This window comes from Engystomops pustulosus, chromosome 2 (assembly GCF_040894005.1).
Source record: "Engystomops pustulosus chromosome 2, aEngPut4.maternal, whole genome shotgun sequence".
Lineage (NCBI taxonomy): Eukaryota > Metazoa > Chordata > Amphibia > Anura > Leptodactylidae > Engystomops > Engystomops pustulosus.
This window is the reverse complement of record NC_092412.1, coordinates 212,538,394-212,565,362: the sequence shown is the minus strand read 5'-3', so window position 1 is coordinate 212,565,362 and position 26,969 is coordinate 212,538,394. Positions and strand designations below refer to the sequence as shown.

At 41.4% G+C, this 26,969-nt stretch overlaps 1 protein-coding gene across 4 annotated transcripts; it reads left to right on the top strand.

Moving 5' to 3' along the window:
- On the top strand, window positions 1-25,678 carry LOC140119224 (caspase-1-B-like). 4 transcript variants are annotated; one of them, XM_072138040.1, is made up of 11 exons: window positions 1-109; window positions 4,476-4,739; window positions 5,805-5,861; window positions 8,783-8,821; window positions 12,032-12,076; window positions 12,428-12,492; window positions 15,924-16,103; window positions 17,853-18,114; window positions 18,231-18,365; window positions 21,282-21,391; window positions 24,300-25,678. In XM_072138040.1, the coding sequence occupies exons 1-11, from the start codon at window positions 103-105 to the stop codon at window positions 24,387-24,389; spliced, it is 1,254 nt and encodes a 417-aa protein (XP_071994141.1). In that variant the 5' UTR covers window positions 1-102; the 3' UTR covers window positions 24,390-25,678. The 4 variants fall into 4 exon arrangements, with proteins under 4 accessions (XP_071994141.1, XP_071994140.1, XP_071994143.1 ...); XM_072138039.1 differs by having other exon boundaries at window positions 5,802-5,861; XM_072138042.1 differs by lacking the exon at window positions 8,783-8,821.
- Window positions 25,679-26,969: the final 1,291 nt, after the last annotated feature.

The window sequence follows — 26,969 nt, the reverse complement described above, 5'->3', positions numbered from 1 at the left end:
CCACTTCTTATTCCTTTCAAACTATTTCCTGCTTCCTGTTAAACAATCCTGTCTTCTATACATTGGACGCTTTATATGGACGGTGCTGCTTTTCAGTTCTAGATGGCAGGTAAATGGGGTATTGTATCTGCTTTGGAGTCTTAACCATTATTAATCTCTTATGTGCATTTCATATGTGGTGTCATATGTCTAAATAAAATGAGTGTTTCCAATGTATCAGTACACTTTCTATAGCTCTACAACAAGAGTATTGTTTCTTATTTCCCCTTGTGCACTATGTAGCATGACAGGTTTTTAGGCATTTATGTTGCAGATTTCCTCCTGTGTGCAGGCAGCAATTTTTTATTTATTATTTAATGGTAAAATAATTTGGACCTTTTGCTTTATATTGTTGCTGTACACAATAGCCTTATAAGCTGTTTGTGGCTGATAAGTTGCCTCTAACCTTTTCTCTTCCATGTATGGCACAGCAGAACGGTAGTTCCCTATCCGCACATACAGTGGGGGAAATAAGAATGTGATCCCATGTTTTCCTACCTACAAAGAATGGAAAAGTCTATAATTTTTATTGTAGGTCACTTCAGCTGTGAGAGACAGAATCTTAAAAAATACGGGATTTTTAAATAATTAGCGTTTTATTGCATGAAATAAGTATTTGATCCCATAGAAAAACAGAACATAATATTTGATACGGAAACAAATGACAGAGGTCAGATGTTTCCTGTAGTTCTTAACCAAGTTTTCACACACTGCAGCAGGGATTTTGGCCCATTCCTCCATACAGATCTTTTCCAGATATTTCAGGTTTTGAGATTGATGCTGGACAACATTGGGGCACATTTAAAGAACTGTACACAGGCAAACTGCACATAGGGTAGTTTGCCTGTGTATAGGGCAGAGCGCAATCTGCCGCTCCCTGCACTTCCCTGACAGAGTGTTCCACTTTTTTTTTTAGTGCACCTTTAACATATGGGGTGCAACACATTTCTGTCAGACTTTGCATATAAAATCTGGTGCATGGTCCGACTGAGCATCGGTCGTGTGCGACACAAATGTGGCGTGGACACGTTTTAAATACCTGTGCAAGCAGTTTGTACCTAAAGGAATGTGCAAAGGCCGTCAGAAAACTGGTGCACGTCCCTTAGTATATGTGCCCCATAGAGTTTCGGCTTCCTCCAAAGTTTTTGTATTGGGTTTAGTTGTGGAGAGTGGCTAGACCACTCCAGGAGATGGAAATGCTTCATACGGAGTCGTTCTTTAGTTGCCCTGGCTGTGCGTTTTGGGTCATAGTCATAACCATCTTCAATGCTCTTACTGAGAGAAGAAGGTTTTTGTCCAAAATCTTGCAATACTTGGCCCCATCAATATTCCCTTCAATAAAGTGCAGTTGTCCTGTCCCCTTTTCAGAAAATCACCCCCAAAGTATGATGTTTCCACCCCCATGCTTCTGGTTTGGTTGGTGTTCTTAGGGTTGTACTTATCAGCAAGTGGAGCTGGAGTTCTATTTTGGTCTCATCTGACCACATGACCTTCTCCCATGCTTCCTCTGGATCATCCAGTTGGTCAGTGGGAAACTTCAAAGGACATAAACATGTACTGACATGAGCAGGTGACCTTGCAAGCCCTGTATGATTTGAATCCATGGCAGTATAGTGTGTTACTAACAGTAATGTATGAGACTGTGTTCCCAGATGGCTTTAGGTCATTGACCAGGTGAGATCTTGCATGGAGCCCCAGACCGGGGAAGATTGACAGTCATCTAGTGTTTCTTCCATTTTCTAATAACAATTGTTGTCTTCTCACCAAGCAGCTTGCCTATTGTCCTGTATCCCATCCAAGCCTCTTGCAGGTTTACAATTTTATCCCTGGTGTTCTTAGATAGCTCTTTGGTCTTGCCAATGGTGGAGAGGTTGAAGTGTGTGGACAGGTGTCTTTTATACAGGAAACAGGTAAAATAATACAGGTAATGAGTGCAGAGTAGGAGGAGCTTCTTCAAGAAAAACTAACAGCACAGAGAGAGAGAGAATTCCTGCTCATTGGTAGGGGATCACTTATTTAATTCAATAAAATGCTAATTAACCCCTTAAGGACCAGGCCCTTTTTCGTTTTTGCGTTTTTATTTTTCACTCCCCACCTTCAAAAATCTATAACTTTTTTATTTTTCCATGTACAGAGCTGTGTGATGGCTTATTTTCTGCGTAACAAATTGCACTTCGTAGTGATGGTATTAAATATTCCATGCCGTGTACTGGGAAGCGGGAAAAAAATTCTAAATGCAGTGAAAATGATGAAAAAACACATTTGCGCCATTTCTTGTGGGCTTGGTTTTTACAGCTTTCACTGTGCACCCTAAATGACATGTCTATTTCATTCATTGGGTCAATACGATCACGGGGATACCAAATTTGTATAGGTTTTATAATGTTTTCATACATTTACAAAAATTAAAACCTCCTGTACAGAAAAAAAATTCTTCATTTTGCCGTCTTCTTGCGCTAATAACTTTTTCATACTTTGGTGTATGGAGCTGTGGGTGGTGTCATTTTTTGCGACTTCTGATGACGTTTTCAATGCTTCTATTTTTAGGACTGTTCGACATTTTGATCACTTTTTATAGAATTTTTTCTATTTTTCAAAATGGCAAAAAAATGCCATTTGCGACTTCGGGCGCTATTTTCCGCTACGGGGTTTAACGCAGTGAAAAACGGTTATTATATTTTGATAGATCGGGCATTTTCGGACACGGCGATACCTATTGTGTTTATGATTTTTACTGTTTATTTATATTTATATCAGTTCTAGGGAAAGGGGGGTGATTTGAATTTTTATGTTTTTTTAATATAATTTTTTTTTTTTACTTTTTTTTTTTTTTTTTTTTTTACTATTTTACAGACTCCCTAGGGTACTTTAACCCTAGGTTGTCTGATTGATCCTACCATATACTGCCATACTACAGTATGGCAGTATATGGGGATTTTGCATACCATCTATTATAATGTGCAGATCGCACATTATAATAGATAGCCTCGATCATGACAGCCTGGGATCTTTGTGTGATCCCAGGCTGTCATGGCAACGGATCGCGGGTGTTAGCGACGGGCGTTTGCTTCATTATGAAGCAAATGCCCGGTGAGTATGAAGAGGGCTCAGCCTGTGAGCCCTCTTCATACTCCCCCATGCGCAGTAAGACGTAAGGGTACGTCTTATTGCGCTATGGGGTTAATTATTTAAAAATCATACAATGTGATTTTCTGGATTTTTTTCCGATTCTGTTTCTCACATTTGAAGTGACCTACAACAAAAATTACAGACTTTTAATTTAACTTATTGGGCACTAATATGGCTTATTTGTAAAATTGTAAAAATAAGCATATTTGGGGGTCAAAATGATTACTAAATTTTCGAGGTCACTCTTGGGCTGTCCAATGTTCTAGTATCTCTGGAGCTCTCCAAATTTGACTTATCAACAGAAATCTATTACAGCAAATTCTGCCCTCCAAATAAACATGTAGTGCTCCTTCCATTTCAAGCCTTGCCATTTGACATTACAGCATTCTCCCACCATATTTTGTGAAATGTAGGAGACATTTATGTAACACACTCTGGGTTACATTTCCTTCATTAAACCCTGCCAAAAATAAAGAATTTGGGGTTATAGGCATAATTTATTTGAAATAATCATTTTTTATTTTAATGGGCCACTGTAAACATTTCCAGGGATAACAGCTCGCTATAGCCCTTTATAAATTCCTTGAGCATGTATATCCCAAAATTAGGTCACTTTTCAAAGGTAAGCCAGGGTATCTCACTCTTAACTCAGAGCCCCTTTAAATATGACTTAGCAACTGATCTATTGATCTAGCAAAATCGGTCTCTAAAAGCCCAATGAATCTTGTCTGTACATCAGTTCAAGACTGCAACTGGGGAATGTCTGTCTGCATTTTCTTCTTTAAAGGGAACCTGTCACCAGGAGACCCATTTTTAGCACTCCCCCAGTCCCCACAGAGCATAGTACATACACCGCCAAAGTGTTTTTGTATAAAAAAAAATAGGTTTTACAGAAAAAAAAGATATGTTATATTGTACCTTTCATTAGCATCTGCTGTGTGACTAGGCACTCGTCCACTGGGAGTGGCTATAGTGGAGCAGTCCCCCCCCCCCCCTGGGAAACAGCTTCTCCATGTGTCCTTTACAAATATATGAAAACACCCATCAGTTGGCTTAGCGACGCCCCCTGCTTCTCTACAGCCAATCCCGAGTGTGGGGAGTTATTCATAAAATGCATTGAAACAGCTGGAGAGAGATTTGCCTAATTAAACAGTTAACACTTGCGCTTACAAAACGTAAATGTTAATGCTTGCGTTAACGGTTGCGTTTAGATACCAGACATACCAGGTACATCCAAATTTTGTCTCAGAATCACTTGAAAAATTTGTTTTGTCGTCATCTAACAGTCTTTAGTTTCTATTCTGCAGAAAAAAAACTATTTGATGTTCGACCTCAGTTAGTAAAAAGCTGTAGCAGTGCACTGATCAAAGATTTGCTGGATGACTTGTTACATGAAAATATACTCAGTGACTTAGAGGTGGAATATATCAATGAGGTTTTCCCTGCGCGCGCAGACAGATGCCGAGAACTAATAGATACAGTGAAAAGGAAGGGAGACTACAGCTCGAATGTACTACTGCAGAGAATCATAGACAAGGATCCAAAACTTGGAAAAGAGCTTGGATTAACAGGTAACGCTTTACAATAAATGATCAGCATTTTTCTAGGAGTGACCCATTATTAATGTGGAATAAATTAAAATAACTAGTTTGGCTTACTGTTTGGCCATAGCGTGTTCAACTATAACATGTACTAATGGAAACCTGTCACATTGGAATTTATTCATAGAAATTTTTTTTAGATTTAGGCTTAGAAGTCCAGTGAGCAAGTCACTAAATGATTGCTGAGCTGGCCTCCAATCCCTGGTTAACACCACCCAATGAACTGAATTCTGTGAGATTTAGAAGAATAACATTGAACATTATATTCAAATGACTTGTGGGGGTGTAGAGTCAGACGGGCATTACCCCTCCTGGCTTGATTGATGTCTCACATGAGTAGAATGCCATTACATAGGCTAGCCTTCCGTAGTTGTCTTGTGATATATTTGACCTATGGGCAGGGTCGGCTCCTGGTTTCAGTAGGCCCCTGGGCCTTATCGGAGTGAACTCACATGGTATTAAAAATTCAGAACCTAAAACAGTCTTCTGTTCCCTAAAATATTCCCTAGTTTAACATATCAAACAATCCCCTCATTGTTATTTTATATAAGCCCCCCTGACATACAATGGATTCATTTTATACAGTCCCAACTCGCCCCCATGGCTTCCTATGTACAAACTTATGTGGGCCCTCCAGCAGCTCTGGGCCCCGACACTTGCCCAGATATGCCCAGTGCTGGCGCTGGCCATGACATTGATTAAGCCAAGAGGGAAGGTAATCAATTGCTTGCTCTCAGCCCCACATTGAAGGCCCTTTTTTATGCAATGCTTGCAGAATATAGAAGGAAATCATTGTGATCCTGTCATTATCCTTGATTACAAGCTAGTGGAAGATTGTAGCCATAAATCTTCATGACAAATATACAACCTAATTAATGGACCAACATCCAATCCCTCATATCACTCTTTGTTTTATAGAGCATTAGAAATTTCCATTTTGCCATCACTGCCTATATAAGTTCATTCTAAAAATTGATCTCTGTAAGTAATAAAAAACCTGAATATTGATTAGAATTTTTCCTTTGCTTCCAGCAGAACTTTCATTACCAACACCGGAACAAAAAGGAATTGATGAAAAACCCAGCAGCCCAGGTAACGCTATTCATATATCCACCAAGCTCACAAGGTCATTGCATGGGGTGTGGATGTATTGTACATAGTGTATGCACACATATACAAACATGTACTCGCATATATATATTTATACATAGTGTATAGTATGCCCACATAACGGCTTGTAAGTTAATATGCTTTCACAGAATATTAGTCTTTGTTAATAACAGTTTTACTTTTTTTTAAAGATGACCTACCACCAACTACAAAATGCTAAGTGACATACCATACAAATGTGCTGTGCTCCTATTTTTTAAATCTATCCAGATATAAAACTGAATTAGCTCATTTAAGCCAAGGGGCAGTAACCTTTTTTTCACTAGGCATGTATTTTAATGGGCTTTCTAAAACTAAAAGGTAACAGTTTCATTGGCTAGTATGAGCTAGTTCATGGTGCCTTTGGGGGCCATGTGTTGAGAACAGGTTGGCAGATTAAAGAAAAAAAAAAACAAGCACCAGGGCTCTGAAATACATCACAACCATCTCTTCTGGAAGGTGTATCTGAAATAGATCCTTTGACCTTGTCTAATAGTCAGGAGCTTTGAACATACAAAGTTGCAAACAGTATTAGGTGGCTGCTGTTTGTTCTTAACTACAGGAAGACTGCGAAGAGTTTATTTATATTCCAGGATTGTAGCTGGATTTGGAGCACTCTGGTGCACAGGTGTGTGAGATCACTTCCCTGAACATAGCACAGCCGCTCTCTCGTAAGGATGCGTTCACACATAAGCAAAAGCAGGTGTGGATCACAATGGGTAGCATTGAGAGGTGCTACTCCTCCTCTTTTTTTCACTCCACTCATGGTTTGGTCATCAAAAACTGCATCTGAAAAACTGAATGTGAAAACGCACCCTAAGTTATGCTGCTGCTATTAACAAGCCAGAAAAATGTTTGGTTACAAAGCTCTCCAGGGCCAATACTAAACAATGTCTGCCGCTTTTTATGGTCAAAGCTGCTGATAGAGTCGCTTTAAAACATTTTGGAAGAGGGTACAATTTTGCCCAGACATGCACAGCGCAAATAATACTCTTGATCTCAAATTCAACTCACCAGAGATTATCCCTATGACGATCTCTGCTCCACATGTCAGCACATATAAGCATTTAATCATTTGCATCTCAGATCCCATCCATAAAGCACATGTGACGGACCCTTATATCGATAATTTAGGAGAAACCGTTATTTTTGTTAGAGATGAACTGGATTTTATCTGCCTTAAATATATCACCATGACTACAACCATCAATCACTCATAACTTTATCCTCACAGCACAAGCACTAGTGCTCTAAAGCAATCGGTGGCGTAACGATCACAGTCGCAGCAGGTGCGACCCGGCCCGTCGATGGTCCGGGCCTGCGGGTCTGAATGTGAGAAAAAACAATTGTATGAATGTCAGAAACGTATACAATTGATTACAATGGAGGCACAGGCAGGTAGATGCACGTCTATCCGATGTTCCTGCGCATACTGATGGCGTCATCAGCAGCGCTACCGCCACGTCATACAGTGTGTGCGCAGCTAAGGTGCACAGATGGATCATCTGACTGCACTGCTGCAAGAAAGAAGAGGAAGTCTTCTGGGTCGCTGAGTGAGGTGAGTACAGAGTTTATTGTTTTTGTTTCATTAAGGGGCATTTGCTGCCATTTCTTAAGGTGGTCTCTGCTGCCAGTTCTTAAGGGGATCTCTGTTGCCAGGTCTTAAGGGGGCCTCTGCTGCCATTTCTTAAGAGGATTTCTGTTGCCATTTCAATAAGGGGGCCTCTGCTGTCAGCTCATTAAGGGGGGCTCTGCTGCCAGCTCATTAAGGGGGCGTATGCTGCCAGCTCAATAAGGGGGCGTATGCTGCCAGCTCAATAAGGGGGCGTATGCTGCCAGCTCAATAAGGGGGCCTCTGCTGCCAGCTCAATAAGGGGGCCTCTGCTGCCAGCTCAATAAGGGGGCCTCTGCTGCCAGCTCAATAAGGGCACCTCTGCTGACATCTCATTAAGGGGGCCTCTGTTGCCAGCTCATTAAGGGGGCCTCTACTACCAGCTCATAAAGGGGGCCTCTGCTGCCATCTTATTAAGGGGTCTCTGCGGACATTTCATTAAGGGGGCTGCTGTGAGCATTTCTTTTATAAGAGCTCCTGGGATAAGGGAGGCTGCTGGACACTACATATAAGGTGTACAAGGGGGTTCTACTAGTATTATTCTGTAGCTCATATATGTTCATTCGCAAGTGTAATGTGTGGGACAGGGGTAGTAGTGAGAGTTTAGGTATATGGGGGGCCCAATCAGTTTGCCTCAACCAGTTTGCGTCAGGGCCTAGTAGAATCTTGTTACGCCACTGCAAGCAATGTCTTTTCCTCATTGTGATGAACCTCATTCCCCTCCATAGTCTTCTTCCAAATCAGCCTTATCATGTATAAAGTTGAAAACAATAAAAACTATTTCCCCAGCTGGCGCAGAAAAAAGACACAGGTGACATCCTATGGTGGTTGCTGGTCCTCCAATTTTTTATACTGTCGATGTATGGTTGGGTGACTCTCTCATGGACATTGCTTGTTCTCCTACCCCCTGCTGCCTGCAGATAGGACATAAAGTACAATCCCCTCCTGGTCTATAACATGCTGCCTGCCGAAAGGACTCTATGTACAAACTGCTCACCTCATCCTGCTCTATAACATGCTGCCTACAGATAAGACTCTTTGTACAATCTTCTCATCTCCTCTTGCTCACTTACCTGATGTCCGCAGACAGGACACTATGTACAATCTGCTAGGCTAATCCTGCTCTATAACATGCTGATTGCAAATAGGACACTATGTACAATCTGCTAAGCTCCACAAGTTCTATGACATGCTTGCTGCAGACTAGACAATAGAACCATAACTAATAAAGCCTAAATCTTTTTTTTACCAGAACCTCCATTGCCTATTAAAGAAGAATTCGGTATACAAGGTAATTTAGTTATACTTAAAGTATATTGCAAAGAAATGGTAGGTGAAGGAGGCTGATGGCATTTAGGGAGAAGTGATGTGTAGCAAAGCATCATGATTAGGGATAACATACCACTATATCTCCCCTTATACACATGTTCAACATCCCCCACCGGGGCCTGGCCTTTTCTTGTGGCCTGGAGGCAGTCGGGGCCCAGAATACCGGAGTGGCTGGCTAGTGCGGTCTTGGGCACGCTGATGTCATGGTGCTTGGTATGGGGACAGGAGGGCTGTCATACAACCTGGCAGCAGGTGGTGTGTGCGAGAAATATGGAGGAAGAGGCTGATGTAATGATTTTCCCTGGGGCAACCCCTTAGTCTGTAAGATAGGTCCATGGGTAATGGATGGGGAAGCCTGTGGTGGTAGACAGCCATATCCAGGGATCAGACGGAGGCAGAGTTGTGCAAATCAACTTACGGTTCTTTATTGAACAACAGGTAGCAGGCCACGCGCCTATAGGTCAAACAGCAGATCTGGATTCTGGTACTGGAGTGGTCGTAGCGAGGGTCCTCAGGAATAATGCACCAGCCTGGTAGTAGATGCAGGCCGGGATAATTGAGATGGAGCTGTGTCCAAACTGTGGAAGCTGCAGCTCTGGATTAGAGTCTCCTGACTCCGTTCCTGGGATTGGTTTCTGTGTCAGCACTAAAGGTGTACACTCTATCTCTTTGTTCACTCTCAGACTCCTGTAGTCTGGACTGGACCATGTGCTCCCTCTTCACAGGGATTTTATACTCCCCCTGGTCAGGTGGTAGCACCTCTCTATTAACACTCCAGTTTACAATACAGCCACATAATTGGATAACATCTTACACCCATTTAACTATTGCCTTTCCAGGCAGAGGCTACAGCTGCTATTACATAATGACCAGGTTCTAGAACCTTCATAGAGGGTTCGCGACTACCCCTAACAGCTCCTAGCGAGGGCGCTAATCGCAACTACCAGCCTGCCTATGTATTGGCAGGGATGTTGCACATGCATGCTCAGCTTTATGGGTGGGAAAAGTGAAGAAAGCCAATGCCAGAGATCTTTTACATCTCGTGTGTTTTCTCTGCAGAGAATAAAGGATTGGGACACTATTTTATCTCCCAATGCATCTGCTTGACTATTTAAGGAAACACAAAAATAAACTAAGTATGTTCAGTGGGGACAGGAGATAAGTGGCACTAGAACTAAGACCACAATAATATAGTCCACATTCTTGCAGCCTTTGATGACATCGACTATTCAATGTCAACCACTATAAACATACTGACCCCGGGTAGGTGGGAACTGGCATGGTTGAGATGCAACATTGCTGCAGTATTCAAACTAAAGCTACAACAGTGGCTCACAGCATAGGGGCAGGGCACTAGTGCACCAGGATGCTCCAGTCCAGCAACAATCCTGGAGTATACAGGAAATACATCTGAGCAGCTTCTAGATCAGTGATGGCGAACCTTTTAGAGACCGAGTGCCCAAACTACAACCGAAATCCATTTATGTACCGTGAAGTGCCAACATGAAATTTTAAGCAGTAACTTATTGCTACCTGTTCTTTAACATCTTTCAGTTGTATCGGTGGTCTGAGGCCACCAGTTAAAAGAAGGAGGGCAAATTCAGATTATCATTGTAGCTTCTTCAGGGTCACTCTGTAAAGGAACACTGGTCGGGTCCAGCATGATGACTTCCAAATATAATGCAGTTCTGTCAAAACCTTCTCACTTTTCTTGCAGTTCCAAACAGCCACGAAGTGTCGAATCTGTTGAATCTGAGACCAACATCCCTTAATTTGCCTGGGACTGCAGGAAGATTTAGTGTTTGGTGAACTCTGTCCTGGGGTGATGGCTTGAGTGCCCATAGAAAGAGCTCTGAGTGCCACCTCTGGCACCCGTGCCATAGGTTCGCCACCACTGTTCTAGATGATGTTTCTTTCATGGGCATCATTTTGAAAATTGACCTTGAATGTAAATTGGTTTTATGAAGTCAAGGAGGTGGAGAGTTTATCACTGAAGTTAAGCTTTCCCTGCATTATAATGCCCCCTTTACTGTCCAGGGACATCATTGATCAGATCTACTGAAGTCCATTAAATTATGTCAACTACATAGGAAAAGGTGTTGAGAGGCAGGATGAGCTTGATTTCAGTGTTTAACTCTCCGTCTCCCTGACTTTATACAATCAACTTACATCTCTCTTCAAAGTAGATTTTTTGGATGATGTCACCACGCTGGGCCATGAAAGAAACATGACCTAGAAGGTTTTCAACTGCTCGACAACATACTGGTAGTGGTTTATTAGGTCAATTTCTGATGACAGGTTCCCTTTAACTAAGAACTTACACAGGAAACAAAACCCAGATGACATTCCCTGGGTGCATAATCAATCTGCAAGACCTGCAATACGGAAAATCCAGACTCCATCCACAAGGGGGTGTCCGGGATTAAAAAATTGTTTATATGTGGCTGGCAGTGATTCGTCATTCACAGCCATGCACCTGCTACAGCATGTAACTGATACAGTAGTAGGTGTTCACATGTCAACATGATGTCACTGCCAGCATCTGTATGTACAGAGGCCAGCTGTAACACACAGTGCAGTGGTTGAATGGCTGCACTGGAGGAGGTGAAATTTTTAATCCTGGACAACCGCTTTTCTTTTTTGATCAGTTAAGTCTCTCCTGGGCATTGCCTGTTCCCCTGCCCCATACTGCCTGCAACCTGAGTTGATACATACTATATTCTCCAGCCCTCCTGGCGCCGTCCATTACCCCCAGCCTCTGTTTGTATACAGTCCAGCAGTGATTCGGTGTTGCCGCAAACATGCTACAGCTTGTAACTGCTGCAGTAGCAAGTGTGCGCACTGTGAACATGATGTCACTGCCAGCATCTGCATGTAAACAGAGGCTGGCTGTAACAGGAGGCACAGTAACTGCACTGGGATAGATGCATTTTTTAATTCTGGACAATCCCTTTTATCAGGTGACTTTCTTACTTGCCACATGCTGCCTGCAGTTAGTACTATGTACAATCTGCTCAGCTTCTCCAGCCCTATGACATTCTTGCCGCAGACTAGACTGCAGGATTTCCTTTCTATATTTCAATTTTCTTTTCTTGTACACATCCTTTAGATTGAAAAATTAAAAATTCAAAGGAGCCATAACAAATAAATACTGAATCTTTTTTTTCCCCAGAACCTGTTAAACCTCCATTGCCTGTAAAAGAAACCTGCCAACAAGGTACTTTATATGAATGTGTAGTATAAGGAGTCCAGATATCTGTTATCTGTAGGAGAGGGCAGTTGGGTGAAAACTGCATAATCGCCAATGACAATAATAAAAGAGTGCAGGGACCGCAATACAGGCAGGAGCAGGACCTGCACAGGCGATTGGCTCATACACAGGGCCATAGAGTTCACTGCAGTGCTAACTGTAGAGAAAACTTAAGATTTCTGGAAATCTGAAGACTTTTATGACACATTTCTCTAAAATCAGTACAGTACAGTACAGAAAATCAGTACAGTACAGTACAGAAAATCAGTACAGTACAGTAAAGTTACAGATATTTTGACATTGTCTCTTTTTTTTAAGAAACCAATGGGATCATACTGTGCTCAGAGGCAGAATACAGAGACATAACTACAAAAGAAAAAGAGGTAAATATGATCATAGCAAAGCAATGGTTTACATCATTTTCATTAGTCCCCTATTAGGCCACTAATATTAAATTCTTTTTAATTACTGAAAATAGGACTAACAAATGACAGACAACTACATATACTTTTATAAAACATTTTCCACTAACCCAACCGGGTCCTGAGCAGGTGCTGGAGTTCTTCTATAGATAACTTGTAAGCAGGGGTGGATGCAGAAGTGGCTGCGGAAAAAAAACGGTAAAAGTCGCCCCATTCTGTGGGCAGGATCAAAACAAGTAGGCGTGACCATGTGATGTGGGTGGAGTTACTAAACTCCACACAAACTGCTTATAGAAGGTCTAAATCAACATGTACAGTGCAGTGGAAGAGACTCATACTACCTCCCTTGTACAGGAATAAAGCTTCTTTTCTAAAAGAATACAACATAATACTTATATACACAAAAAAACTACTACAATACCTTCTATGATAAACAAGTATGTAACTACTATAATACTGCCCCGAAGTAAAATATATTATAATACTGCATTTTATGTACAAGAATATAACTACTATAATTCTGCTCCGTGTGTACAATAATGTAACTATTATAATACTACCCCCTATGTACAAGAATATAACTACTATAATACTGTCCCATATGTACAGGAATATAACTTCTACAATACTGCCCCCTATGTACAAGAATATAACTACTATAATACTGTCCCCTATGTACAAGAATATAACTACTATAATACTGTCCCATATGTACAGGAATATAACTTCTACAATACTGCCCCCTATGTACAAGAATATAACTACTATAATACTGCCCCCTATGTACAAGAATATAACTACTATAATACTGCCCCCTATGTACAAGAATATAACTACTATAATACTGTCCCATAAGTACAGGAATATAACTTCTACAATACTGCCCCCTATGTACAAGAATATAACTACTATAATACTGCCCCCTATGTACAAGAATATAACTACTATAATACTGCCCCTATGTACAAGAATATAACTACTATAATACTGCCCCCTATGTACAAGAATATCACTACTATATAATACTGCCCCCTATGTACAAGAATATAACTGCTCTAATACTGCCCCTATGTACAAGAATATAACTACTATAATACTGCCCCCTATGTACAAGAATATCACTACTATAATACTGCTCCTACGTACAAGAATTTAACAACTATAATACTGCCCCCTAGGTACGGGAATATAACTATTATAATGAAGATGCAAACGAGGAAACGGCTCAGGATAGATAGCTAAATTCCACTTTTCCTTATTCCATCAATTTAAAAAGTCCATAGCAAACACCATACCATACAGTGTTTGCTATGGACATTTTAAATTGATGGAATGAACAAAAAAGGAATTTAACTATCGTGGCTGAGCCATTTCTTCGTTTGGATCTTTACTTTTGTGTCCGTGGCTGGCGGACTAGGCTCTCTTGCATCTCAGATGAATGGAGACTAGATCAAAGATTACCTGTCCAGGTGTGTAAGCACTCATTCTTATTACCCTTCATAACTATTATAATACTGCCCCAGTATACAGACAGATAGCCCCCCCAGTATACAGATAGACAACCCCCTGTATATTGCCAGCCCCCCAGCATATAGCCAACCCCCAAGTATATAGCCAGCCAGTCCCCCAGTATACAGCCAGCCAGTTCTCCCAGTATACAGCCAGCCAGTTCTCCCAATATACAGCCAGCCAGTCCCCCCAGTATACAGCCAGCCAGTCCCCCCAGTATACAGCCAGCCAGTTCCCATATATATATATAGCCAGTATACAGTATACAGCCCCCCCAGTATACAGCCAGCCAGCCCACCCAATTTATTGCCAGCCCCCGTCTATACAGCCAGCCAGCCTCTCCCCAGTATATAGCCAGGCCCCCATGTAAGCCCGTTCTGTATACAGCCAGAAAGCCTCCCCTGTATAAAGCCAGACAGCCCCTACTGCTGTATGCAGCCAGTCTCTCCACAGTACTTACAAATAAAAAAGCATTTACTCACCCTTCCAATGCTCCCCCACAGCTCTGCTAGCTGAAGCAATCCAGCCGGCAGTGACAGCGCCGTGCGCACCACTGGTTCCTGTATTATGACGTCAGACCCCTGCCAACATCATAGTCTGTGTGCTGTCGGCGGGCACGGAGCTGTCACCGCCGACCGGACTGTACCAGTGGAGCGGCATCAGAAAGGTGAGTGCAGGCTTTTTTATTTTTCGACTGGCCCCACCAACCCCAGACCAGCCCCACACCAGCTCCAGAGCAGTCGGCCCAGCGGGATTTCTCCTAACGGGTCTTATAGCCAGTCTGCCCCTGCTTGTAAGGGACAGTTCACATGTTAGTTTTCCAGTGATGATACCTGCATAACCGTGTGCAGTAATACGCGTTGCTAACTTTTCCTGCATCTTGTGACGTATCTGCACCAATAACAATTGAAAATCACTGCCAGGAATTCCAAAACCAGCTGTGAAATTCAGTAGAAGTAAATATGGCTAGTACACATCCTCATTTTTTTGTTGTGTTCAGGTAGCCTTAGGCCTAAAACCCACGAGCGAGTCTGATGTGACTCGCATCAACCTTGCATTGTATCCTTGCCGGAATATCTGGCCTGAAATCAACTGACATGCTAAGCTCAGACTCGCTTGTGGGTTTTAGGGTGCTCTCACACGATTGCGTTTTGATTCCGTTTTTTAACTGAATCAAAATGCACTGGGTCGGGCCGCGGCCGTTCGCGTTTATACGTTTATATGCAAAGGCATGCAATCAGGAATCAGTACCCGGTGTCTTGCATTTAGACAATATAAGACAAAGGGTGCTGATTGCTGATCGTATGTGTATGCATACAAACACATAAGCAATCGGCAAACACAAATGTGTGACAGCTCCCCTAGGCCTAATGATGGGGCAAAGCCTTGAGTGGTCCAACACACAGAATTGCACCTGTTCTGTGTTTACGACCACACATGGCTTTGGCTCACTGTAACTGATGAAAATAACTGAAGACCTAACAGAAATGCATACTAGGCCTTAGAGCTACCCTCGCTTACAAGTCATCGAAATGTGTAAGATATTGAATTAAGCATTGACCCAGACTTATTGTGACATGGGTCTTTTATCTTTTTAACAAGCCTCAATGAGTTTGGGCCAGAGTGCTATCTTCAGTCCTAAAAATATGGACAATACAATGATTGTCCAGCTTTCCATTGTGCAACCAGCTTTGTAATAATTGTCAGTAATTTTTTTAATGAGGCGGATAAAGTATACCCAGATTTACTGTCCAATTATATGGTGAAGCAGAGGTCTCCAAGCCTAAAAACCTGTTATTTTTAAATTATTTTTAATTAGATATACAAATGATTATATGATATACTAAATTATTCAGAAACAAATGTTTTGTACACTCCTTTAGATTTATCCGATCCGTGAGAAGAGAAATCGCAAACGCTTGGCTCTCATTATTTGTAATATTGAGTTTGAAGATGAATGTATTAAATATCGCAAAGGGGCAAACGTTGACCTTGAGGGAATGAAGAAACTATTAGAGGAACTCGGCTACACTGTTCAGTGTGAAGTTAATCTGACAGCTGAGGTAAAATACACTTTTTTTTTTATTTTTCTGTAAATGTTTCTGATTGGGGGCTTGTTGTTAGTGGGTTGTTAATGCAGGAGTAGGAGATTGTCATTTAGAAACCCTTAGTCAGTTGTAAGTGCACGGCTAGAACACGTTCATGTGCATGTAGCCCTCATGTATACAAATGTTGTGTGGTCTTTGGATGCAACAAACATGCTTGTGGTTTGTTGTTTGCGTCCTGTGTGTCATCACATGCAAACGACCATAAAAAAATAATGCCAAAGCTGCTGGGGTACACTTTAGAATGGCTCCCCACTGGCTCATCTGCTAATAATATATTAGGTTATTCCAGTAGTAATATATCAGGTAAAGTGGGTATTCCATGCCATGTCTCACACCCATGTAGACATTGACTACTAGTTTTAAAGGACACCTGTCATCAGGTCTGTGTCACTTGTCCTGTCACTACTACCTGTTGGAGCAGCTCACAAGGATCCCATCCCAGCCTTTATCTAGTTATTTCATACATTATTCATTGTAAAATCATCTTTTCTTCATTATGTAAATGAGGCTGGTCACATGGTCAGAGGCAGTGATGTCACCCCTGTTACCCCTCCCCTCTCCTCCCCCTGGTCATGTCTGTGTGTAATGTATAGTAAAGCATGGCTAGTGTGCTGACATGCTGCATCCTCCTAATATACAGGTGAGAGACACAGACATCAGCTACACATGAATCTGACATGTTCTGCTGTAACATGGCTGCAGCCTGGAGCTGCTGTATCTCTCCTATACACACAGGCTGCAGGGGGCGTGGCCACCAGCACCAGGAAGCACATCATTATACAGCCTCGCATCATTATACAGGCTGTCAGTCATGCACTGGGGGTGTGGCTGTGCCTCCCACTCATGAATAGAGTGGACAGCTTGAATATGCTAATGCTTCATTGGACATTTCACAGGTCATTTGCATACAGCTTTAGGACCTCATTGCTTAGGTTTACAGGCATGTAGAGGGACAATAAAGGGATAGATGCAATGCTCTCTAATGGCAGTTTATGAAAATATATTTAGTTTAAGGGGGTTATTTTGCATGACGGGTTCTCTTTAAGTGCTCTGTAGCAAGAGACTGTGCCCCTAATGCTGATCCCCATCTTGCTGTCTGAGGCAGCTTTATAATGGCGCCCCACCGGCTCATCTGCTAGTAATATATTAGGATATTCCAGTAGTAACATGTCAGGTAAAGTGGGTTCTCCATGCCATGTCTCACACCCATGTAGACATTGACTAAGTCCTCTGTAGCAAGTGACTGTTCCCCTAATGCTGCTCCCCATCTTGCTGCAGTTGGTGCTGCCTGAGGCAAGAGGCCCAACTTGCTTCACAGCTGGTGCACCCCTGCAAAGTCGCAATCTTTAGAACAACTAGAGATCTGTTTAACTATGTGTGTGTGTGTCCCTCCTGAGATCTAACAGCATAGCAGTGTGAAAGAGGTCCATCTACAATTTTGGAGTATAAATAATTTTTTCACAGTCCTGCTGCTACTAACAGCACACACAATGGTTTGGTTACACAGATCTCCAAGACTGCTATCACTGTCTGACGTTTTATGGGGTCAACATTTCTGGTAGACTTCCTTTAACATATTGTATAAGCAAAAAACTAAATGTGCAGAAAACACACTTTGTAAACCTATTCCTATTAGCACTAAAAAAAATCATTATTAAAGTTTTCATTATAGTAATTTATATATTTTTTATTATAATTGCCCAGGCGATGAGAACCACACTGAAGACTTTTGCTCTTAAAACGGAACACAAGCAGTCTGACAGCACCTTCCTGGTTTTCATGTCTCATGGAGAAAGAGACATTATTTATGGAACTGACTGTACAAGAGAACTTGTAAATGGACAGGCCAGAGTCACTACCAACAGTGTCCTCCATACTGATTATATCTTTGAAACATTTAACAACTTTAACTGCCCAGGACTGCGAGATAAACCAAAGGTGATCATTATCCAGGCTTGTCGAGGATGTAAGTTAGAGGGGTCCTTCAGAATGATTCTACACGTGAAACTTATTTTATGACAAAGTAGAGTGGCTCATTTTTACTCTTTCTTAAGGTAAAAAAAATTCACACTTTTTATGCAGATGGTCGGAGTCAAGTATTAGTCAGTGATGGTCAGAGTCAACAACCAAGCATCAATCAAAAAGAGTTAGAAGATGATGCTTGCCGTGTGATGCTGAAAGAGACCGATATGACCTGCTTCTATGCATCAACTCCAGGTACACTAATATTTCCTATTGCTACATACATTTCTACAAACATATATAGGTTTTTGGAACCATTGTAACTCATAGGTACAGATTTGCTATTGTGATTAGGACTGAAACCTATGTTAATTTTCCACCTGGCAGCTTTGTGCAAGTCAGATATACTTATAGGCTCTGCAGTACATTGTTAGAATTAAATCTCCAAAAGTTATACTTGGTATTGGGTATTAGTCTGAGAGTCTGGGGAAGGGAATTCCAGAGAATTGGTGCAACTCGAGAGAAGTCTTGGAGACGTGCATGAGAGGTTCGAAATAAGGTACAGATTAATCTAATATCACTGGCAGATTGAAGAACATGGGTTGGGCGGTAGACTGAGATGAGAGAAGAGATGTAGGGAGGTGCAGCATTATTCAGAGCTTTGTGGTTGAGGGTTATTATTTTAAAGTGAATACGGAAGAAGACCGGCAGCCAGTGCAGGGATTGGCACAAACTGGAGGCATCAGTGTAGCGTTTGGTCTGAAAGACGAGCCTGGCTGCTGCATTAAGAGTGGATTGTAGAGGAAAGAGTTTAGTGAGTGGAAAACCAATTAGTATGGAGTTACAGTAGTCTAGTCGAGAATGAATCAGCACAACAATTAGCATTTTAAAAGTTTGAATAATAAAGGGCTTGGCATATTAAATTCCCACAATGGGGTTTAGAAAACATTTAACTCCCCATGCTTGTAGGCCCAACATTTTTATTATATGGTTACCCTCTGGCTTTCATATTTTATTTTTTATATACCTGCAAAATTACCTAAAGTTAACAATTATCCCGCTATGGTAAGCTCAGGGGTGTTGGACTCTCAAAGATCATAGATGATTTATTCTGTAAATAAAGGGGTTGTCCGGAAATATATTTTTTTTATCTACAGTCATGGCCATAAGTTTTGAGAATGACACACATATTATATTTTCACATGATCTGTTGTCCTCTGGTTTTTATATGTGTTTGTCAGATGTTTTTTTATCACATAGAGAAATACAAGTGCAATCATATTATGAGTAACAAAAGCTTTTATTGACAGAATGAGTTAATGCTGCAAGTCAATATTTGCAGTGTTGCCCCTTCTTCTTCAGGACCTCTGCAATTCTCCCTGGCAGCTCTCAATCAATTTCTGGACTAAATCCGGACTGATAGCCGTCCATTCTTGCACAATCAATGTTTGCATTGTGTCACAATTTGTTGGTTTTTGTTTGTCCACCCGTCTCTTGATGATTGACCACAAGTTCTCAATGAGATTAAGATCTGGGGAGTTTCCAGGCCATGCACCCAAAATCTCTGTTTTGTTCCCTGAGCCATTTAGTTATCACCTTTGCTTTATGGCAAGGTGCTCCATCATGCTGGAAAAGGCATTGTTGATCACCAAACTTCTCTTGGACAGTTGGGAGAAGTTCCTCTTGGAGGACATTCTTTTACCATTCTTTATTCATGGATGTGTTTTTAGGCAAGACTGTGAGAGAGCCGATTCCCTTGGCTGAGAAGCCGCCCCACACATGAATGGTTGCAGGATGCTTTACAGTTGGCATGAGACAAGACTGGTGGTATCGCTCACCTTGTCTTCTCCGAACAAGCTGTTTCAGATGTTTCCAGATGTTCCAAACAATCGGAAAGGGGATTCACAAGAGAAAATGACCTTACCCCAGTCCTCAGCAGTCCACTCCCTGTACCTTTTTCAGAATATCAGTCTGTCCCTGATGTTTTTCTGGAGAGAAGTGGATTCTTTGCTGCCCTCCTTGACACCAGGCCTTGCTCCAAGCACTCACACCTGCCTGCTGCCATTCCTGAGCAAGCTCTGCACTGCTGGTAGCCCGATCCCGAAGCTGAAACACTTTTAAGAGATGGTCCTGGCGCTTGCTGGTCCTTCTTGGGTGCCCTGGAGCCTTTTTGGCAACAGTGGAACCTCTCTCCTTGAATTCCTTGATGATGCGATAGATCGTTGATTGAGGTGCAGTCTTTCTAGCTGCAATACTCTTCCCTGTTAGGCCAGTTTGGTGCAGTACATTGCATCTGTGCACTGCACATGTTTCTTTAGAGATAACCATGGTTAACAGAAGAGAAACAATGATGCCAAGCACCAGCCTCCTTTTAAAGTGTCCAGTGGTGTGATTCTTACTTAATCATGACAGATTGATCTCCAGCCCTGTCCACATCAACACCCACACATGTGTTAATGGAGAAATCACTGAAATGATGTTAGCTGCTCCTTTTAAGGCAGGTCTGCAATGATGTTGAAATGTTTTTTGATGGAAAAAGTTCATTTTCTAGGCAAATATTGACTTTGCAATTAATTGCTGTTACGATGATCACTCTTTATAACATTCTGGAGTATATGCAAATTGCCATTATAAAACCTGATGCAGTAGACTTTGTAAAAATTAACATTTGTATCATTCTCAAAACTTATGGCCAAGACTGTATAGCTTGGGGGGCTGTAAAAATTATAAACGTCTTATACTCACCCTCTTCCTGCTCTCATTCAGTAACTGTACTGGCCATCATTGCCGCCGGTCTCTCTATTTAGTACCAAAGGTAATAGGTCGACCACAGCGGCACTACTGCAACAGCGGGAGTTTTAGGTTGTTGCAGTCATGGCTTCCGTCATGATGGCACGGCAGCGGTGCAGCTGCTGAAAAGGAGCACTAAAAGAGGTAAGTGTAAGAGGTCTATTATTTTTACATTTATATACAATTTTTTTTATTCCTGAACAACCCCTTTAAGATATCCATATACATTAGAATCTAATTTCAGTGGGCGACTATCTGGGCAGGGCCCAATAATAAAGTGATTCTAACCCAATAGTAAATGTTAGAGGAAATTTGGATTGCGAGTAAGTTAGAGATAGTATGCATGACACGCACTAGATTTTTTTTTCTTTTTCTCTTTAGATACAGTCTCTTTTAGATGTGCAGAAAAAGGCTCTCTTCTTATTCAGACTTTTATTAAAATCCTGCAAAAATATGCCCATAATTCATCTATAGAGGATATCTTCCGAAAAGTAAGTATTTATAGATAATAGAGGTATCTAATGACATTAGCACAGCATTTTGGAGGAATTTATAGAAAATTATATATTTACCTATGTGAGCAGGACATTCCTACCTACAAAAAAACTGAATCCTACAGCATTAAGAACAACAGTGCGGAATCAGTAACAGGCCGACCCGAGGCATAAGTAGCTGTTTGCAAAACATTGCTCAGGCCTGGATTGCTCCCTTTGAATAAGGGATATAGCTCCCAAAATGTCCCCTGGACTCTGCCAGCTGGCTCTCTGCCTTCAATGCTCCACACTATCCACTCTGCTGCACCACTTCTAACTTCCATCTCTTTCTGCCCACTTCTAATGTCCCGTTCTCTCTACCCACTTCTGATGTCCCACTCTCTCTACTCGCTCCAGACCCAGGGAGGAACTTCTTTTACTATTTTCTGGGTTCTCCCTTCTGGAAGGTTCTGGGTGGCCAGCCAGCCTATGCTCAGCAGTACTTACAGACATGAATGGAGCCGCCATTTTCCTGAACTACTTTTCCTGAACTACGACTTGCTGCTCTTTTCATTCAGGAAAGCAGAACCTCATTTTGTGATCATAATACACCGTTCAGTAAGCTACCCAGTAGCTGATGGATTCCAAAGTTTTTTTGAAATCTTTCACTGTTTGAAGGAAATCAGGGGAACTTGAAAGCCTATAATACTATATTGTAAGGGTTAATCTTTCATGTTGTTCAGCTTGTTTCATTTTTTTTTATCTACTAGCTGTAGATGCCCCTTTTCCATTTTGTATGTCAGGGAATATGGAAAAATTCCAAATCCTGTGAAATTGTTGAAAAAAATGCTTTCAGAAATGTTTGACGTAGGCTCTGTTTTTGTCTTTCACTCTTCACTCCAAATTACATCTCCCCCTTATTTTGAGGGTCAGTACAATCACAGAGAAGCCAAATGTATATGGATTTTATTATCTTTTAATATTCTTTTTTTTAATTAAATCTTTCGTTCTAAATATTTTTTCGCTGCATCACCACATTTTTTTGCGGGACAAGGTGACATTTTCATAAATGCCATTTTGGAAACTGTACGACTTTAAGATCACTTTTTGTTAAAATTTACATGTGGCAAAAAAGTTTTGATTCGGACATTCAGACTTTTTTTTAGTTACGGGATTCACCACAAGGAATAATCATGGCAGGACCAGGAAGCTTCCTGTAATGTCCTGACATCTTCTTACGGAGACTGCCAATTAAGGCCGACCGTGTAAGTGTGTGGAGACTTACAGCCATGGACGATCCACTAGGGCAGTGATGGCAAACCTTTTAGAGACCGAGTGCCCAAACTATGACAAATACCGGCTTATTTATCGCAAAGTTCCAACACAGAAATGTAATTTGTGATTTATACTCCCTTCTCTGTCACAGTTTTCATTGATACCAGCACTCTGAGGACACCAATAAAGCAGAAAATAGTCCCAGGTAGAGCTATCACTTTAAAATAGCTCTGTGCACAGCAAGTCCTGGGCTGTCTGTGACTGTAGGAAGATACCTGGAGTCATCTCTGGTGATGGCCTGAGTGCCCACAGAAAGGGCTCTGAGTGCCACCTCTGGCACCAGTGCCATAGGTTAGCCATCACTGCAGTAGGGGATTATGGGGCAATATGCAAATAAGTTTTCCAGGATGAGATAAGGAAAACCACAACTCTTTTAGCTATCTTGCAAGGCAGCTCCCTTGACATCAAGAATGCCCTTCAGGAAGCCTTATGACATCATGTGGGATTAAAGCTAAACCAGTTTATATATTCCAGAAGCAACAGACTCCCTACTGTAGACAGCACTGTTTCGAGCTGGTTAGGTCTCTTCAGTACAGTGTAGGGAACTAGTTTGAGAGGCTTTTGAATAGGGTCAGAAAGTAGACTCGGAGAATCGGAGACTGCCGATTAAGGCCTCCGTGTAGGCATGTGGAGAGTTCTCTGTAAGGAGAACTCTTACATCCCAACCCTGGTCAAAAGCTTCTCACTGAGCCAAACCAGTTCCCTACGCTGTACTGAAGAGACCCAACCAGGTCGAAACAGTGCTGCCGCATATACGTCCCCACAACGCTTGTGTGAAAGGGGCCTAAAAGGGATCAAAAGGTCATTTAGGTCCTGAATTGATATCACTGAAAACGTTGACTTGTCCAGCAAGAGTGACATAGGTCTGTACACAAAATTATGTAAATGTTATTGGTGTCACAATATGACAAACATTTACATTTTTTAAGATCTACCAAAACATATTTAAAGCCTTTTATAAAATTGGTATGTTCTTGTTCATAAACACCCAAAGAATAACAATAAAATGGCACAAATTATTATTTTTTTTATCCATTTCACTGCATTTGGAATTTTTGACCAGGTTCCCAGTACATTGCATGAAATAGTAAATATTGACACTAGAAAGAACAATTCTTTATGCAGAAAACAATACTTAAAATAAACTTTTTGAAGATGGGGAGCCCTGTAGGGGTCAGAGACAGCATCATACAGTGCTGCCTATAGGTTAGTGGTGATTAAGGGCTACCACAATCTCAGATCTTCACTTAAATGAGAGCACACCCTGCAGTTGCCCCTGACCACCACTACACAACCTGCTTCTGTCTCCGTTCTGTAAGTAGCAAAGCTGCTGGTAATGCTGCTCTCAGCTGATCTACGCTGGTGCCAGGTGTCACATCCCTCCTTCTCATTTTAATAATCTGTACTACTAAATGAAGTCTGCTATGTGGCCCAGCCTCTCCTAGTTACGCCCCTGGCAGTAGCCCCAATTACAGAAGCAGTGTCCATGACATTATCCTGTTAATTTACATGAAGCAATGTACCTTAAGTATGAAGGGTTATTTACTAGATAAATTCTGCATTAATTATAACTTTTTTTTTCTCCTTTTAGGTTCAACTCTCCTTCAAAGATGGCATGCAGATGCCCACACAGGATAGGAATACCTTTGTGAAGAAATTTTTCCTGTTCCCAGGCCATTAACATTTGCCATGCAACTTTTCAATGTTGAAGAGATTTCTACCATTTAGTTTCTAACAATAGATTACGAGCAGGGACCTTTTTTCTTTAATCCCATTGCTAGTCTATTGTGGATTACTTGTCCGTTACGTCCTCCAGAATATTCAGAGTCCCTATGAATTTAGATTATTATTGGCAGTACCAATATAAGGGTTATAACAATTAACGTAGTGGTGTCAGTGTACGATTGTAATTTTAAAAGACAAAGTCAAATAGAATTTTCTGTACAGCAAATACCAAAAAACCCAGTGTAGAAGGTGATTGGATCGGAGCCACTTTAGTTTAAATATACTTGTGCCCATAAGATTATATGGAGAAGCCTTTTGCATTTTCTGAATTCATTTTTTGGTTTCAGTAAATGATAACTTTTTGCTTTTTACAATATATTTGAATATATCCATATAACTTAAATGGTAGCAGAATACGTGTACAAAGTACTGTAGTCTGGATTAGTGTCATACAATAGCTCTAAAAATAGCGGTATAACAGTAGTGTCTTACAGTGGACACAGAAATGGTCTCATAAAGGTGTCTGAAACCATAGTAGTATGGTATATGTCTAGTCATTTCATACACTTAAAACAAGATTTTTTTTGTCTATATTTTCATTATGGTAGATAAGAATTTGTACACATTTTAGTATGTTTTCATAGTATACCATATATTTCATGTATGTATCATCATACTGCATGTTCACAATGATCGCAAGTTCTTAGATAAGATTTTTATAATGATCTATGGGTTGTACTGTTGGGTTTTTTTTGGGAGAAGTAGGAGTAATATAAAAGAGTAATATACTACATACATGTACAATATACAGCATGTACAGGAACCAACACTACCATGTATCACCATTTCTACCCATGTATCACTTCCCAGTGGAGGATGTTTATTGAAATTGGCATCTACTAAATGCATTGGCATCTCTAAACTAGTCTTGATCTCCCCACATCAAAGCTTATTCCTCTCAATTATAAGTTCATCTCCTGGGATCCATGTGTGACAACCTAAAATGTGTGAACAGGTAGGAGCTGTCATAGATTTGATCAATAATTTTTACCAATTCCTGGAATTAATTTTGATAAATCTAATAGTCAAGTGGGACCATGCCTCTTTCAATATCTCTGATCTGACGTTTTTGGAAAGGTGCCATGTGGAGAGAAACCACCACAGCCATGTGCCACAATGTATGTATAATAAATTCCTCCTTTGTCTATTTAGACAACCACTTGCTTATTACCTTTCTGATAATGCACATAAAGGTTTGGCTTTGGCCAAGTTTACCAAGGTGACCACACACTCAGATGGTCCCACAAAAAGCAGGTTTGGTCAATTTACATATATGTGCACTACAAAAATATTGTAGCTGGGTTCAGTAAGGGGATTTATTGTGACTGGGTGCATTGTCTTTACCTGAAGTAGAATTGTGCTATAATCTATGACAGAAACTTGGTGCAGGATGTAGTAAATGGGCAGGGGGCATCCACATGCCCATACCTACCGTATATACTCGTGTATAAGCCGAGTTTTTCAGCACAAAAAATGTGCTGAAAAACTTCACTTCGGCTTATACACGAGTCAAGAAAAAAATAAAAACCGTAATACTCAAACTCCGGTGTCCCGATCTTCAGCGCGGGTCCCGATCCTCGGCGCGGTACCAGGCGTCGGCGGGTCCTCTTCTCTCTTCTGTAGCCGGCAGATCGTGTCCATGTGATCTGCCGGCGGGCGCACAATAAGATGCAGCGGTGTCGCGGCTGATGACGTCATCAGCCGCGACACCGCGGTATCCTAGTGCGCGCCCGCCAAGAGATCACATGGACGTGATCTGCCGGCTACAGAAGAGAGAAGAGGACCCGCCGCCTGGTACCGCGCCGAGGAACGGGAGCCTCGCGCTAAAGATCAGGACACCGAAGGGTGAGTATTACGTTTTTTATTTTTTTATTCGCTTGGCAGGGGGCAGGCTGTATACTCTATGGGGGCAGGCTGTATACTCTATGGGGGCAGGCTGTATACTCTATGGGGGCAGGCTGTATACTACATTGGGACTGGCTGTATACTACACGGAGACTGGCTGTATACTACACGGAGACTGGCTGTATACTACATGGAGACTGGCTGTATACTACACCCTCGGCTTATACTCGAGTCAATAGGTTTTCCCAGTTTTTGGTGGTAAAATGAGGGGTCTCGGCTTATACTCGGGTCGGCTTATACTCGAGTATATACAGTACTTGGTTTGGAGGTGTTATAGGCGGGGGGAAAAATTGCAATTCCTGGCTATGCACTAAAAGACTGGCAAACAAGCCATGATAAATGCCCCCTATATTGGGATATTATTTTGAATTTTTAAAAAATGTACACACTCAATGATCTGGCCATTTATTATAACACAGAATTTGCCCACAGACTACCAACTAATGCAAGAAATAGGATCCCTCCACCTCTAATTACTTAGAATTTCTGTAATATTCAATTAGTTCCTTCTACATTTGTTTACTATGGGAAATGCCAGTAATGACAATAATAAGCGCTTCTGTTGTAGAAG